The sequence below is a fragment of the Eschrichtius robustus genome, chromosome 5 (assembly GCF_028021215.1).
Source record: "Eschrichtius robustus isolate mEscRob2 chromosome 5, mEscRob2.pri, whole genome shotgun sequence".
In the NCBI taxonomy this organism is placed as follows: domain Eukaryota; kingdom Metazoa; phylum Chordata; class Mammalia; order Artiodactyla; family Eschrichtiidae; genus Eschrichtius; species Eschrichtius robustus.
Window position 1 is genome coordinate 70,429,422 of NC_090828.1, and position 15,730 is coordinate 70,445,151.

At 33.7% G+C, this 15,730-nt stretch overlaps 2 protein-coding genes across 4 annotated transcripts in view; one reads left to right on the top strand and one right to left on the bottom strand.

The window, feature by feature from the left end:
• Positions 1–15,730, bottom strand: part of SLC4A10 (solute carrier family 4 member 10) — a 208,257-nt gene that overhangs the window by 35,868 nt on the left and 156,659 nt on the right. For all 3 annotated transcript variants that reach the window (XM_068545005.1, XM_068545006.1, XM_068545004.1), the window contains one exon: positions 4,639–4,744. In XM_068545005.1, the coding sequence (XP_068401106.1) occupies positions 4,639–4,744 (106 nt within the window). The remainder of the gene's footprint in view (positions 1–4,638; positions 4,745–15,730) is intronic.
• On the top strand, positions 13,692–14,107 carry LOC137765345 (small nuclear ribonucleoprotein G). The gene has a single exon (XM_068545007.1). It carries the CDS (start codon positions 13,741–13,743, stop codon positions 13,969–13,971), a length of 231 nt encoding a protein of 76 aa, XP_068401108.1. The 5' UTR covers positions 13,692–13,740; the 3' UTR covers positions 13,972–14,107.

Sequence of the window (15,730 nt, forward strand, 5' to 3'; positions counted from 1 at the left end):
AATTTTAATTTTTTATTTCAAAACAGAGAAAAGAATGGTTTAAGTGATCCAGTGACCTTGTTAGTACTTGAGATATCTGGACCTGAACAGAAACTGAATTGTGCCATATACTTAAAGATCTTAGAGAAAAATATGGACTGACGGACTGATCACCAACAGAGACTGTCCAATGAACAAAGCTTCAGGCCCTGGAGTCCTTGTATAGCAGAAAACAAATACCTTCAAAAGATTCTAGACTAAATCACAGATTGTTACATGGTTATCCAAAAACAAACTAGTAAAATCTACTTGGGGCAGCTACCCCTAAGGCTAGGATTCTTGAGAAATATTGTTTGTATACTTTATAATTATCTAAAACAATTCCATTCCCTTTTCTAATCTAACTGCAAATGCTACATTCTTTGCTAAAGTTGAATTCCAATTATCTATGTTAATATAGAGCACAATGACTTGGCTAATTGAAAAACCAAAGAAAAATCCCCCAGGCCTTAATTATAGCTTTAATTTTCCTTCTCTCAAAACTCTGTTAAAATATAAAGTAGCAAAAATGAATCCTTGAATTTTTTAGTCCCGTCCCTTGCCCCTTGTCCAGAGATACTAGTATAGCAATTACTAAGCAAAGTAATGGTTAAGAAGAATGGATAAATACAAAGAGGAGCTAGAAGCTCTGTTGTAAACACATTATCTAAATATTTGTGATCAGTCTTTCGTGCAGATATAAAAGTCCTCCAAGTCTTGGACTTGGCTGGGTCTTGTTCTCAATTCTTAGGAACATAGACACCAACTGTCTTACAAGCTATAATACATTGCCAATAGCTTGCCTAGTTACTTTAATTCAAAGCAAATTTGAAAAGCGTATTTATTTTTTCTTCCTTTTAGGGGGACAGTACGCTATTTAAAAAAGAAAAATTGTGAACTACTAAGTTCTACATTTATTTTCTGGTTTATACTAACTGTACCTTTAACACACACAAACACACACACACACACACACACACACACACACAAAACAAGTCCTGAGATTTGGAAGAGAAAACTAAATCCAAATCCTGTTCTCTTATTTTGAGTCTCACATATGGTTTCACTTACAAAAATGAAAAAATGCTTGTTGACAAACTCATTTCTACTAATTATTCTTCAACACGTTCTAAGTTTCAGCAGTGTTATAAATTGGTAAAAATTAAGTTTGATAAAATAAGAAATTAAAGTTGGCATTAGTGTCCTGCCCCTTACTTATATATAAGCTAAATATGTAATTCTGGAACTAAAACATTTCTTAACCAATTGCTAGTTAATTGCTTGTGAATATTTTAAACCTCGCCTAGGAATCCCTTTATAATGACAGATTTTGAGATACTGCTAAAAATATATATAAACATAGAAATCTAAGTATTCTAGCTTGCTATAAAACACTTGAATTAGGCATTATTCACAATAGCCAAGATATGGAAATAACCTAGATGTCTGTCAATGGATGAATGGATTAAAAAAATGTAGTATAAATATATAACGGAATATCATTCCCTTAAAAAGGAAGGAAATCCTGCCATTGCAACAACATGGATGAATCTGGAGGACATTATGCTGACTGATATAAGCCAGACACAGAAAGACAAACACTGTATGATTTAACTTACATGTGGAATCTAAAAAAGTCAAACTCAGAAGCAGAGAGTAGAATGATGGTTACCAATGGCTGGGGAGAGGGGAAAAATGGGGAAAATTGGTCGAAGGGTACAAAGTTTCAGTTATGCAGGATGAATAAATTATGAAGATCTAATGTATAACACGGTGACTATGGTTAATAATATTGCATTAAATAATTGAAATTTGCTGAGAGAGTAGATCTTAATTGTTTTCACCAAAAAAAAAAAAAAAAGGTTAACTATGTGAGGTGATGGATATGTTAATTAGCTTGATTGTGGTAATCATTCACGTCATATACATATACCGAAACATCATATTGTATACCTTAAATATACACAATTTTTATTTGCCAATTATACCTCAATAAAGCTGGGAAACAAAATAAACCAAAACAAGACATTTACATTAAATAGTAAATTTGTGATTTGAGACTATTTTTCAAAATGATCATTAAATATTTATTGAACACTTACTATGCATACAGCTGTTTGGGAGAATCAAAGAAAGCTAAAGTTCTTTGCCCTTGCTGAGTTAGCAAGGTATAAATTACAATTTATGAGATATGTAACAATTCAATTAAAAATTATCATGTGAATAATATACAAAGTAAATATTACATGACTATTTTTACAAAACTAGTTATAATAGCCATTAGCACAGTGCTTTATTAATACAATGTTTTTGGTGATACTAATGGTTATTCTGAGGAAAGAAAACCCAGAATAACAATTAAGACAAAACAATTTTATGGCCCTCATTGACTTAAAAATTGTAAGATTTTTTCATTATGTAGCATTCCCTTTGGTGATAAATGCTATTTCTGGTAAAGATTAGCGATTACCTATTGCAAAAACTGCTTTTAACTAATGAAAAATAATATGAAAATTTCTACCAGAATGTTAACTCCTAGTACAGAACTTAAAGAAAAAAACCACAGTGCTAGATTTGCTTTGATTGCAAAATATTTTTCACTGTACTCTGCTTGACCCTAAAACTTCTAATATTTAAAATTAACTCATGGCTAGCTAGATCAATTATGCTATGAGTCTCTTCGAAAGTTATGATTCAGGGTTTGCTACTACATGGAATGAATATTATTATTTAATATTAAATTATTCAAGACTATAAAACGCAGAGTAAATTATCATGTTAAATAATTTAGAGATGAGATTATTGGGTTACTGCATTGTAGGGGACACCAAGATGAGGGACAAAAGCAAGGGACTCAAGACATAATTATCTTTATAGTTTACAAAAGGGAAATATAAATGGAAGATGCACTGCTGAATGGATCAACCACAATCCCATGTCTAAATTCTGAATAACTGTAGCATTCTTTCTTGTTCAGCTCATCATTTCTTTTATTGATCAAGTTAAATGGCTCTCTGAAAGGAAACAGTTTGGTAATGTTATTTTTTCTAAGGAAAAATAGGACAGAATAAATGTTAACTATAACAGAAGAAAACAACAAAAGTAAGTGAAGGCTTATTTTAGAGCAAATGACTAGCATAAGAGGAAAGGTAGTAAAATACAGGTCAAGATAGAATTTTAAACAGAAGGTAAGTAATTTGATTTTGATTCTGAAAGAAAATATTTAATGAGGAAAATTGAGAAAATAGGCAATAGGTCAAGTGCTCTTACAAGAATCATGTTTAGAGTTTTATAATATTTGTACAACAAAAAAGATTTCTATGTGTCACTAACTGGCTCACTTACTAAATGATATGTTTTTCATAAAATGAACTAGAATTTATATAGTTTTATGTGCATAGTTATAATGGGATTTGAGCTTATACGGGTAGATAAAGTGGCAGAAGCTTTGGATTGTAATGTTTGTAACTGGAAAGAATAGAGAAGAAACTAGAATGACTCAGATTTTAATACTTATTAAAACCAGAACACTTTCGATTTTTCCAATTATGAGATTTGATTGACCAGAAGTAAAGGATGCAAATGTAGACGGAAAAGGAGGTGCACAAATATTGCAAGAGATTAAGAAGAATTGAGAAATTCAGCTGTGAGGGGGAAAAGAGATACCACAAAAAAAGAGGAAAGCCAAAAATATTTTTAAAGGTATAAGATTTAACTTTGATAGGTGAAAAATATGTTGCCATTCTCTTTCTTGAATGGAGGATAAGGAGAAAATGGAAGTAAGAAAATCTTCCTGAGGGAGGTGCCAGAATTTTATTAAGAAAAGTAACTTTTGTTTTCCCAAAAAGTTCAATATTTACACTAAAATATTAACAAACATCCCCTCCCCCTTAACATACTCTGAACAGTTGGAGCAGTATTACAGAGTAAAGTAAAAGCATTCTGGGTTCTTTACACAGAAGGCTGACTTAGTTCTGCCATACGGTTTCATTTAGGTCAACACTACTCTTATTTAATGTGCTTTCAGCTAATCTAGTCACATTATGCCATATATGTGTGCTTTCAGAGTAACTCAGGCCTAATAACTACTGGAAAAACTTAATAATGAAAGAAAACCGCAGTATACTTATGCATACTTGAAATGAATGAAATCAAAACCATCACTTTTATAATAGTATTCGTTTAAAACACTTAACTTAGTGGCAATAATTCATTCAAAATGTCAATAAAAGCCCTTATAGTAATAAGATTCAAGGTATGACCTATTTTTCTTTTTTTTAATTAATTAATTTATTTATTTATTTATGGCTGCGTTGGGTCTTTGTTGCTGCATGCGGGCTTTCTCTAGTTGCGGCGAGCGGGTTGTGGTGTGCGGGCTTCTTATTGCAGTGGCTTCTCTTGTTGCAGAGCATGGACTCTAGGCGTGTGGGCTCAGTAGTTGTGGCTTGTGAGCTCTAGAGCGCAGGCTCAGTAGTTGTAGCACATGGGCTTAGTTGCTCCATGGCATGTGGGATCTTCCCGGATCAGGGCTTAAACCCGTGTACCCTGCATTGGCAGGCGGATTCTTAACCACTGCACCACCAGGGAAGTCCATGACTTATTTTTCAATGTTTCACTTACCGACACAGTTAGGTTCTCCCAAATTATGTCAGAGGCAGAAATATTGGACTCCCTCCATTCCTTCAATGTATCATTGCTAGGATTATGTGGTTCCACACAGTTACACCTGCAAAGGCAAAACAGTGTCTTTTGTGAAGTATCTTTTTGTCACCATACTTAAAACAAATGTGTGATGGGTCCTTCTTCCCCAGTCACAACCTTCCTCCATCTGAGAGATAAGTAGGTAGGTCATCCTAAACTCCAAACAAACACACTGTTTTCAGACAGAAGAATAGATATATTGCTAGGACATTAGATCACTTCTAATGTTTCCTGGAATGAGAGGTCATTCCCTCTCTGTCCCCATCAGAGGAAATTTTTTAAAGTGTAGGTTAAAACACAGGGCTTTTGAGGCCTTTTAAACCAAGATGCTTTCTAGACCGTACAACAACCATTTGCCTCTAAATTATAAGTCAGGTGGGAAAAAATGATAAACATACAAATGTATTATAATTTACTTATTTTTATTAATACTGTATAACCATATCAATTAAAATTGGAGTTTATAATTCATATTTTAGAGATCATTTAGAATTTTGTAATGTAATTTAAAATTAAAGCTAGGTTGAAGCAAGAACCCTAGGTATCTCAGGATATACTTTCTTTGTGATGAGTGATAGTTCTATTAAAAATCAAACGATCAGTATGCAAAAGATTTATGAGTAGCTACTACATATAAGGTAACATGATGAATGCTGGGTGGGGTAAGAGCAGAGAGAATAGGAAAAAGTTGGGCAAAGTGGTACTATTATGTAATAAAAAACAGCTTTTGATCTCATGTTCTTTATAACTTTGTAAGTAAATGAGAAGACAAAAGCAAAGATTATCAACAAGTTAATTGTCTTAGATGTTAACTTCAATTTACAAATTGTTTGTTTCAAAAATTCATTCATAAGTCTATTATTTGCCTTTCAGAGAGCATTTTCTTATAGAAGCATTTTATAAAAATAGTGGTTGGGTTCCCAGATTAAGCCACATATATACTACATAACTTGAATATTAGTTGGACTGCTGTTTTAGTGATATTAATTGAACTGTAGAACCCGACTGCCATTATTTCTATAGGAAAATATATTACAGTCTCTACTTGATAAATTCCTCTGCCTAAGCAACAGTCTCTCTTCTGTCTTTTACATCAGGAATTTTAGTCTGTTCTTTTTTTTTAACCACCACTCATTCATTTTTCAAAGTGTACTGAGTGTCTATTATTACAAGAAACTCTCCTTGACTTGGGCAATACAGACAGGTATGTTCCTGCTCTCACTAAGAGATGTTAGAGTATTTCCCACCTGGGCTTACTTGGGGCTGGGCCTCTAAAAAAACAGAGGATTCCAATGAGAAAGTTGTTGATGAGGATTTTAAGGGAATGAGACATGGAAGTATTAGCTACTATGAGCAGCTACAGTGACCACCATGGTATCAGAGGGAGGAAACACAGCAAAAGGGAAACAGTCCCTTGAGATGCAGTAATAATCATTCATTAATGCAATTTATTCAAATCTATAGGTTCTCAAGTCCCAGATTAGTTGTACATAATCCCAGAACACAGGATTATGTGTCAGAAAGGCCTTTGTGTCAGAAAGCTTTGTCCTTTACTAGCTGTGTGGCCAGGGGCAAATTATTTAAGCACTCTAAATCTTGGTTTCCTCATAAATAAAATGTGGACTGAAATGCTTACCTTGTAGAGCTATTATGAAGAATAAGTAACATGATATATATTAAGTGCCTGGTATACATTTATGCAGTTTTGAAATTGTAGCTGCTATCATCATCATGGTTCTCATCATTATTTTCTGGTTCATTTTTCAGTTTTTCATAAGACATAATAAAACTGTTAACTTTCAATTGATGTAATACAAAAAAACCACTAGGCTTTTCTCTAACACGCTGCTACTCTTTATTTTGCTTCCAGTGCTTTAAAGAGAATTAAATTCTGACCAGCATTAAAACAGTTTTGCTACTATCACTAAGAATCTATCAAAAGAAAGAAAATTCCTGTTTAATTTTGACCCTAGGTCATTAGATCACTAGGCAAATATGGTAAAGATAATATATGAAGAGAGAGAGAGTAATTTCATTTAAAAATATCTTAAATTATTAAAAAATAACACTAAAACCATTAAATCACTGAATATTTTCTAAAATTAAAAATCAGATTTGGCTTCTAGCTTAAGAAAGAGGACTGAACACACATGTTTATTTTCTCATTACCTAGAATTCATTAAGCAAAGAAATAATATAAAAAGAAACATGAGGGGAAACATCAACAAAAGAGAGCTGTAAACAAATGGAATATGAAAAGCATATGAAAGCAGGATGTTTGGAAAAGCAGAACAGAAGAGTAATACTAACAATAATAGTACTTTTATATTTAATCCTTAAAATAGGTAGTATTAATCACATGATAATATCAAGGCACGAGTGATGTGGCCAAGGTTACACAGCTAGAAACATCAGAGCCAGAATTTAAACCTAGGCAGTCCGCTCCTAATGACTAACTTAAAAAAATAGAAATATTTACATATAAACATAAATATATATACATATTTTATATACATATAAAATTTATAAATTTATATAGGAGAGATATATATATATCCTTCCAACTGCGGTAAAGGAAGGACCTGGCCTGCCGAGTAGAATCCCGAAAAGGGTCTGACTAAGAGAAGAGTTCATACTCAACAAAGAAATAGAGTAAGAGGTGGAGCTGAAAACATGGGAATTAGTTTAGAATTTGACTATATAACATTTGACTCCAGAAATCCACCCCCAACTGCTACATGCCTACATACATACTTCTTCATAGAATGGCATCAGACTTTTCTCTCAGCAATACCATCGACATTGTGAGGCAAAATTATTTTGAACCTAGAGGTCTATATTGAGCCAAATCATCAAATCAAATATAAGAAAGAATGAAAAAAAATTTATTCTTTGTAGATTTTAGTTTTTTGTGCATGCATCCTTAATTAGAAAGCAAACTTATAAATAAAAAAGGAAGATATGGGATGAGGGAAAGAGTGTTTCCAACCTAAGAAAGCAGTGAAAAAACTCTCAGAATGACAAATGTATGGTAGAGCCCAAGAGTGAACCAGGGAAGAAGTGACATCACAAGATGGCTGAATGGAAAGTCCCAGTGCTCCTTCCCCCATAGAAACCTCAATTTAACAACAATATATGGACCAAAATACTGTGATGAGAATTCCAGAATCCAGTTAAGATGTTACAGTACCTGAGTGCAAAGCTGTGAACAGCCACATTCAAATGGGTAAGAAGAGCAATTTCACTTTAACTGCATCAGCCCCTCCTCTAAGCTGGCACAGCTCAGCAGTGGTAGAGAATACCCTGGCTTACACTTTTTACACTGAGGGTGAAGAGAAAATAGAGGCTGCATCTGACATTCCAGCTCTTCAGAGGGCTACTGAGGGATTGGTATCTGTCTTGTCTAATTCAGAGCACTGACAGAACTGTTGTAGTTTGGACGCCCAGGTGTCACTGAGAACAAAGACGAGTGGATAAAATGGCTTTCAGGGAATAGGATGGCTCAGTGCAATTAGGGACAGGTGAACAACTTGAGGCTTTTCCCTCTGGAAGGAGTGAAAGAAGCATATTTCTGATGTTCAAGCTTTTTGGAAGAGTGCCCAAGGGACTGGTATCTGTCTTACCTAACCTGGGATGCTGATGGGGACTCATCATATGGTAGATATCTGGAGGCCTCTGAGAACAAGGGATAGCGGAGAATCTTGCTACTGTAAAACCATAGAACTTGCAGTAGCAAGGTTCTCTGCTATCCCTTGTTCTCAGAGGGTGCAAAAGATTATGAGCCCCTGGAAAAAGAAACCAGCAACACTAATTGAGAAATTGCGCACAGAGGCTCAGAGAATTTGCATCCCCTTCCCTCCAAGAAAGGGTTACAGAGGCCCCCAGAATCTCTAGTCAAGCTGATTAATAAGAGTCTTCTGCACAAAGAGCCAGTCCCTAAGGCTATGAAAGGTGGCTGTTATTTCAAATATGCCAATCCTAAAACAAAGTTATGGGACACATGAAGAAACAGGGCAACACGGTCCATACAAAGGAATAAAATAAATCAGAAACTTATCTTAAAGAAATAGAGGTATATAAATTACCTAACAGAATTAAAATAACCATTATAATGATACTCTATGGGATCAAGAAAATGATGTATAAACAAAATGAAAATATCAACAAAAAGATAGAAAATATTAAACAAGAACAAAATAGACATTTTGGAGCTAAAGAATACAATAATTGAACTAAAGAATTCAGTAGAGGGGTTCAATGTCAGACTCAATCAAGCAGAAGAAAGAATCAGTGAACTTGAGGACGGGTCACTTGAAATTATTCAGTCAGAAGAACAAAATGAAAAAAAGAATGAAAAAGAGTGAAGAAAGCCTGAGGAACACATGGGATATCATAAGCAAAACAATATATGCATCATGGGAGCCCTGGAAGAAGACGAAAGAGAATAAGGGACAGAAAGATTATTTAAAGAGATAGTGCCCCAAAAATGGGGAAGGAAATGTCATCCATATTTAAGAAACCCAATGAATTCCAACCATTGTGAATCCAAAGAAATCCACACTACGACACATTATAATCAAACTGTTAAAAGTCAAATACAGAGAAAATTTCAACAGCAGCAAGAGAAAAGTGAATCACCATGTGCAAGAGAAGTTCCATAATACTACCAGTGGATTTTTCAGCAGGAACTCTACAGGCCAGAAGGCAGTGGTATGACATATTCAAAGTGCTAAAAGGGAAAACTTCCAACCAAGAATACTATATCTGGTAAAAAAAGGGGGACTTTAAAAATGAAGGAGAAATAAAACCTTCCCAGGTTTTAAAAATAAAGCTGAAGGAGTTCATCACCACTTTATCTGCCTTACAAGAAATGCTAAAGGGAATCCTTCAAGTTCAAACAAAAGGACGCTGAACAGCAACACAAAAACATATGAAAGTATAAAGCTTGCTAATAAAGGTAAGTATATAGACAAATACAAAATACTGTAATGGTGGTACATAAATCACTTTTAATTCTGGTATAGAAGTTGAAGGACAAAAGTATTTTTCAACACTATTACTATAAAAATATGTTTATGGATATACAATGTAAAAGGATGTAATTTTTGACATCAATAACATAAAAAGTGTAAGGAGGGGGGAGTAAAAGTGAAGAGTATTTGTATGCAATTGAAGTTAAGTTTTATCAGCTTAAAATAGATTGTTGTAAATATAAGATGTTTTATGTAAGCCCCATGGTAACCAAAAAGAAAGTACATTTTTGTGTAGAACATCCACAAAAGAAAATAAGAAAGGAATCAAAACATATCACTACCAAAAACAAAAACAAAAACAAAAACAACAAAACACAAAGGAAGTAAAAAAGAGAGGAAAGGGGGCGGGTGACAAAAATGTTACAAAACAGACAGAAAACAACTAACAAAATGGCAATAGTAAGTTTTTTCTCTATAAATAAATACTTAAATGTAAGTGGATTTTACTCCCCAATCAAAAGACATAGAATGACTAAATGGATAAAAAAAAGATCCAACTATATGCTGTCTAGAAGAGACTTTTGATTTAGGAACACACATAGAGTGAAAGTTAAAGTATAGAAAAAAATATTATATGCAAATGGTAACCAAAAGAGAGCAGGTGTCAGGGTAGGCCATAATCATATCAGACAAATAGACTTTAAGTCAAAAACTGTCAAAAGAGACAAGGAAGGACATTATATAAGGCTAAAAGGGTCAATTCACCAGGAAGATATAACAATTAAAAAGATATACGCACCTAACAGCAGAGCACCCAAATATATGAAGGAAACATTGACAGAAGTGAAGGGAAAGATAGATAGTAACACAATTATATTAGGATATTTCAATACCTCACTTTAAATAATGGATAGAATCCAGATAGAAGATGAATAAGGAAACAGAGGACTTGAACAACACCATAGACCAAATGAACCTAATAGCATATACAGTACATTTCACCCACTAGCAGCAGAATACACAGTGTTCTCAAACACACACAAAACATTCTCCACAAGAGATCACATGTTAGGTCACAAAACTAGTCTTAACAAATGTAAGAAGACTGAAATCATACTAAGTATACTTTCCAACCACAGTGCAATGAAACTAGAAATCAATAACAGAAGGAAAACTAAAAAATTCACAAATGCATGGAAATTAAGCAACATATCCTTGAACAACCAATGGACCAAAGAAGATATCAAAAGAGAAATTAGAAAATATCTTAAGACAAATGAAAACAAAAACAATATACTAAAACTTACAGGATGCAGCAAAAGCAGTACTAAGAGGGAAGTTTATAGCAATAACTGCCTATATTAAAAAGATGAAAATTCTCAAATAAACAACTTAACTTTAAAGCACAAAGAACTAGAAAAAGAAAAACAAAGCCCAAAGCTAGCAGAAGGAAGGAAATAATAGTCATCAGAGCATAAATAAGTGAAACAGAGACTAGAAAAACAATAGTAGAGATCAATGAAACTGAGTTGGTTTTTTCAAAAAACCAACAAATTGACAAACTTTTAGCTAGACTAATAAAAAAATAAAGACTCAAAATTATAAATGAAAGAGGAGACATTACAACTAATGTCACAGACATTAAAGGATTATAAGAGATTACTATGAGTAATTCCAAGCCAACAAATTGGATAGCCTGGAAGAAATGGATAAATTCCTAGAAACATGCAATTTATCAAGAATGAATCATGAAGCAATAGAAATTCTGAACAAACCTATAGCTAGTAAGGAGTTTGAATCAGTAATCAAAAACTTCCCAACAAAGAAAAGCCCATGACCAGATGGTTTCACTGGCAAATTCTACCACACATTTAAAGAACTGATGCCAATCCTTCTAAAACTCTTCCAAAAAATTGAAGAGGAGGGAACGTTTCCAAACTCATTTTATGAAGCCAGAATTACCCTGATACCAAAACCAGAAAAAGACATCAAAAGAAAACTAAAAAACAATATTCTTAATGAATATAGATGCAAAAATCCTCAACAAAATAATAACAAGCTAAATTCAACAATACATTAAAAGGATCATACATCATAACCAAGTAGGATTTATCTGTGGAACACAAGAATGGTTCAAATATCACAAATATCAATCATTGTGATACACCACATTAATGGAACGAAGGATACAATCACATGATCAACTCAATAGATGCACAAAAAGCATTTGACAAATTCAACACCCTTTCACAATAAAAACACTCATCACACTAGGAATAGAAGGGAATTATCTCAACATAGTAAAAGTCATATATAACAAGCCCACAGCTAACATCAGAATCACTGGGGGAAAACCAGAAGCTTTTCCTCTAAGATAAAGAACAAGACAAGGATTCTCACTCCTGCCATTTCAATTCAAAATAGTACTGGAAGTCCTACTAGAGCAATTAGGTAAGGAAAAAAAAGCATCCAAATTGGAAAGGAAGAAGTAAAATTATCTCTGCTTGCAGATGACATAATCTAATACAAAGAAAACTCTAAAAATTCTATACATAAAAAAATTGTTAGAAGTAATAAATGAATTCAACAAAGTTGCAGGATAAAAATCAACATTAAAAAACTCAGTTGAGGGCTTCCCTGGTGGCGCAGTGGTTGACAATCTGCCTGCCAATGCAGGGGACATGGGTTCGAGCCCTGGTCTGGGAAGATCCCACATGCCACGAAACAACTGGGCCCATGAGCCACAATTACTGAGCGTGCGCATCTGGAGCCTGTGCTCTGCAACAAGAGAGGCCGCGATAGTGAGAGGCCCGCACACCGCGATGAAGAGTGGCCCCCGCTTGCCACAACTAGAGAAAGCCCTTGCAGAGAAACGAAGACCCAACAGAGCCATAAATAAAATAAATTAATTAATTAAAAATAAATAAATAAACTCACTTTAAAAAAAAAGACACATTAGTTAATTTGTTTAAAAAAAAAAAACTCAGTTGAGTTTCTATAAACTAGCAATGTGCAATCTAAAAAGGAAATTAAGGAAACAACCCAATTTACAATAGCATCAGTAAGAATAAAATACTTAGAAATAAACTTAACCAAAGATGTGAAAGACTTGTACACTTAAAACTATAAAACATTGCTGAAAGAAATGAGAGGACACAAATAAATGGAAAGATATAAATGTGTTCATGAATTGGAAGACTTAATATTGTTAAAAATACCCATATTACCTGAAGTGATCTACAAATTCAGTGCAATCGCTACCAAAATCCCAATGACATTTTTTATAGAAATAGAAAAAATAATCCTAAAATTCATATGGAACCATGAAGGATCCTGAATAGTCAAAATAATCTTGAGAAAAAAAGAATAAAGTTGGAAGCCTCACACTTCCTAATTTTAAAACATATTACAAAGCTAGAGTAATAAAAAACAGTATGGTACTAGAACAAAGACAGATATATAGACCAATAGAACAGAATAGAGAGCCCAGAAATAAACCCTCACCGATGCAGTCAAAAGACCTTCAACAAGAATGGCAAAACTACACAATGGGGAAACGTTGAAGTCTCTTCAACAAATGATGCTGGGAAAATTGGATATCCACAAGCAAAAGAATAAAATTGAACCCTTATCTGACACCATACACAGAAATCAATTCAAAATAAATAAAAGACTTAAACATTAGACCTAAATCTATAAAATTTCTAGAAGAAAACAGGGAGAAAGCTTTATTACATTGGTCTTAGCAATGATTTCTTGGATATGACATCAAAACACAGGTAATAAATGCAAAAATAGACAGTGGGACTACATTAAACTAAAAAGCTTCTACATAGCCAAGGAAAAAATAAGCAGAGTGAAAAGGCAACCTGTGGAATGGGAGGAAATACATGTAAACTATATCTGATAAGACATTAATATCCAAAATATATAAGGAGTTGCTACAACTCAATAGCAATAAAACAAATCACTCAATTTAAAAATGGACAAAGAGAGGGACGACTCGAATTCCATTTGGAGGCATCTTTGAGCTCCTCGAGTAGACATCATGAGCAAAGCTCACCCTCCCGAGTTGAAGAAATTTATGGACAAGAAGCTATCATTGAAATTAAATGGTGGCAGACATGTCCAAGGAATATTGAGGGGATTTGATCCCTTTATGAATCTTGTGATAGATGAATGTGTGGAGATGGCAACTAGTGGGCAACAGAACAATATTGGAATGGTGGTAATACGAGGAAATAGTATCATCATGTTAGAAGCTTTGGAACGAGTATGAACAATGGCTGTCTTCAGAGAAATCAACTGCTTCCACATGTCCCCTCTCCACATTTTACTACAATGAAAATTGGGTCGTGTACATTTTCTTACTGAACTTTTTTGTTAAATAAACTTCTGTAATAGTCAAAAAAAAATGGACAAAGAAAAATAAAAAATATAAATAAATAAAAATAAAAATGGACAAAGGACCTAAATAGACATTTCTCCAAAGAACATCTACACATGGTCAACAAGTATATGAAAAGATTTTTGACATCACTAATCATCAGGGAAATGCAAATTGAAACTACAATGAAGTATCATCTCACACCTGTTAGGATGACCATTATAAGTGAAACAAATCAAAACAACAGAAAATAAGAAGTGTTGGTGAGAATGTGGAGAAACTGGAACCCTTGTGCACGGTTGTTAGAAATGTAAAATGGTGCAACCACTATGGAAAACACTCTATAGGTTCCTCCAAAAAATAAAAATAGAGCTACTACATGATCCAGCAATCCCATTTCTGGATCCAAAGAGAACCGGATCTTGAAGAGATATTGCATTCCCACGTTCATTGCAGTATTGTTCACAATGAGCCAAGAAGTGGAAACAATCTAAATGTCCATCAACAGATGAGTGAATTTTAAAAAGTATAATATATACATACAATGGAATATTATTCAGCCATTTAAAAAAAAGAAGGAAATTCTGTCATATGCTACAACATGGACAAACATTAAGGATATTGTGCAAAGTGAAATAGAAGGACAAATACTGCATGATTCCACTTATATGAGGTATCTAAAATAGTAAAACTTATAGAAACAGAAAGTAGAATTGTGGTTTCCAGGGATGGGAATAGAGAAATGGGGAGTTGCTGTTCAATGGGTATAGAGTTTTAGTTATGCACTATGAAAAAGTTCTGGAGATCTGCTGTGCAACATCTGCTGTACTTGACACTTAAACTTTTAATAAAGAGTTAACAGGATAGAATTATTGAATTCTTGGGGAAGCTTGAGGACATTCAAGCACAGAAGCCCAGAGAAAAAGAAGGCAGTCAGCAATTCCAGGAAAAATAAAAGGCTTTACAAGAAAGACATGTTCCAAAGAGGAAGAAAACTGAAATATATAATGATTTTGAGCAGCTCATGAAATGTTGAAAAAGAAAATTCATTTTATCATGATGTTAAGAACACTGTTGGGTTTTTATTCTTCACTATACATATTTTTAGTTATTTTCTTAGTGGTTGCTGTACAGCTTAACACACACATTCAGTTATTAGGCTCCATTAATTTTTCGCTGATTGCGCTATTGTTTTTGACAGAAACCTGGGGCATAAAATGCTCTGGTGGTATGATGCAATTAAACTCTAGCTCCTTTGCAGTTGAGGTCATTGTTTGAGGTTCTTCTAGCCCCAAGAGGACTATCCTTAGCTGTCTCTTTTCCTGGTTCTCTCTGGTATAGTAGCTGGCCTATTGTTTAGCCTGTGTCTCTCATAAAGCTACCTACCTCCTCTTAATTGCTTTTCACCAAAACTTCCATTTTTAAAAAAATTTAGTTTAATTTTTATTTTATACAGGAGTATAGTTGATTTACAATGTTGTGTTAGTTTCAGGTGTACAGCAAAGTGATTTAGTTATACATATACATATATCTGTTCTTTTTCAGATTCTTTTCCCATATAGGTTATTACAGAATACTGGATTGAGTAGAGTTCCCTGTGCTATACAATAGGTCCTTGTTGATTATTTTATATACAGTAGTGTGTATATGT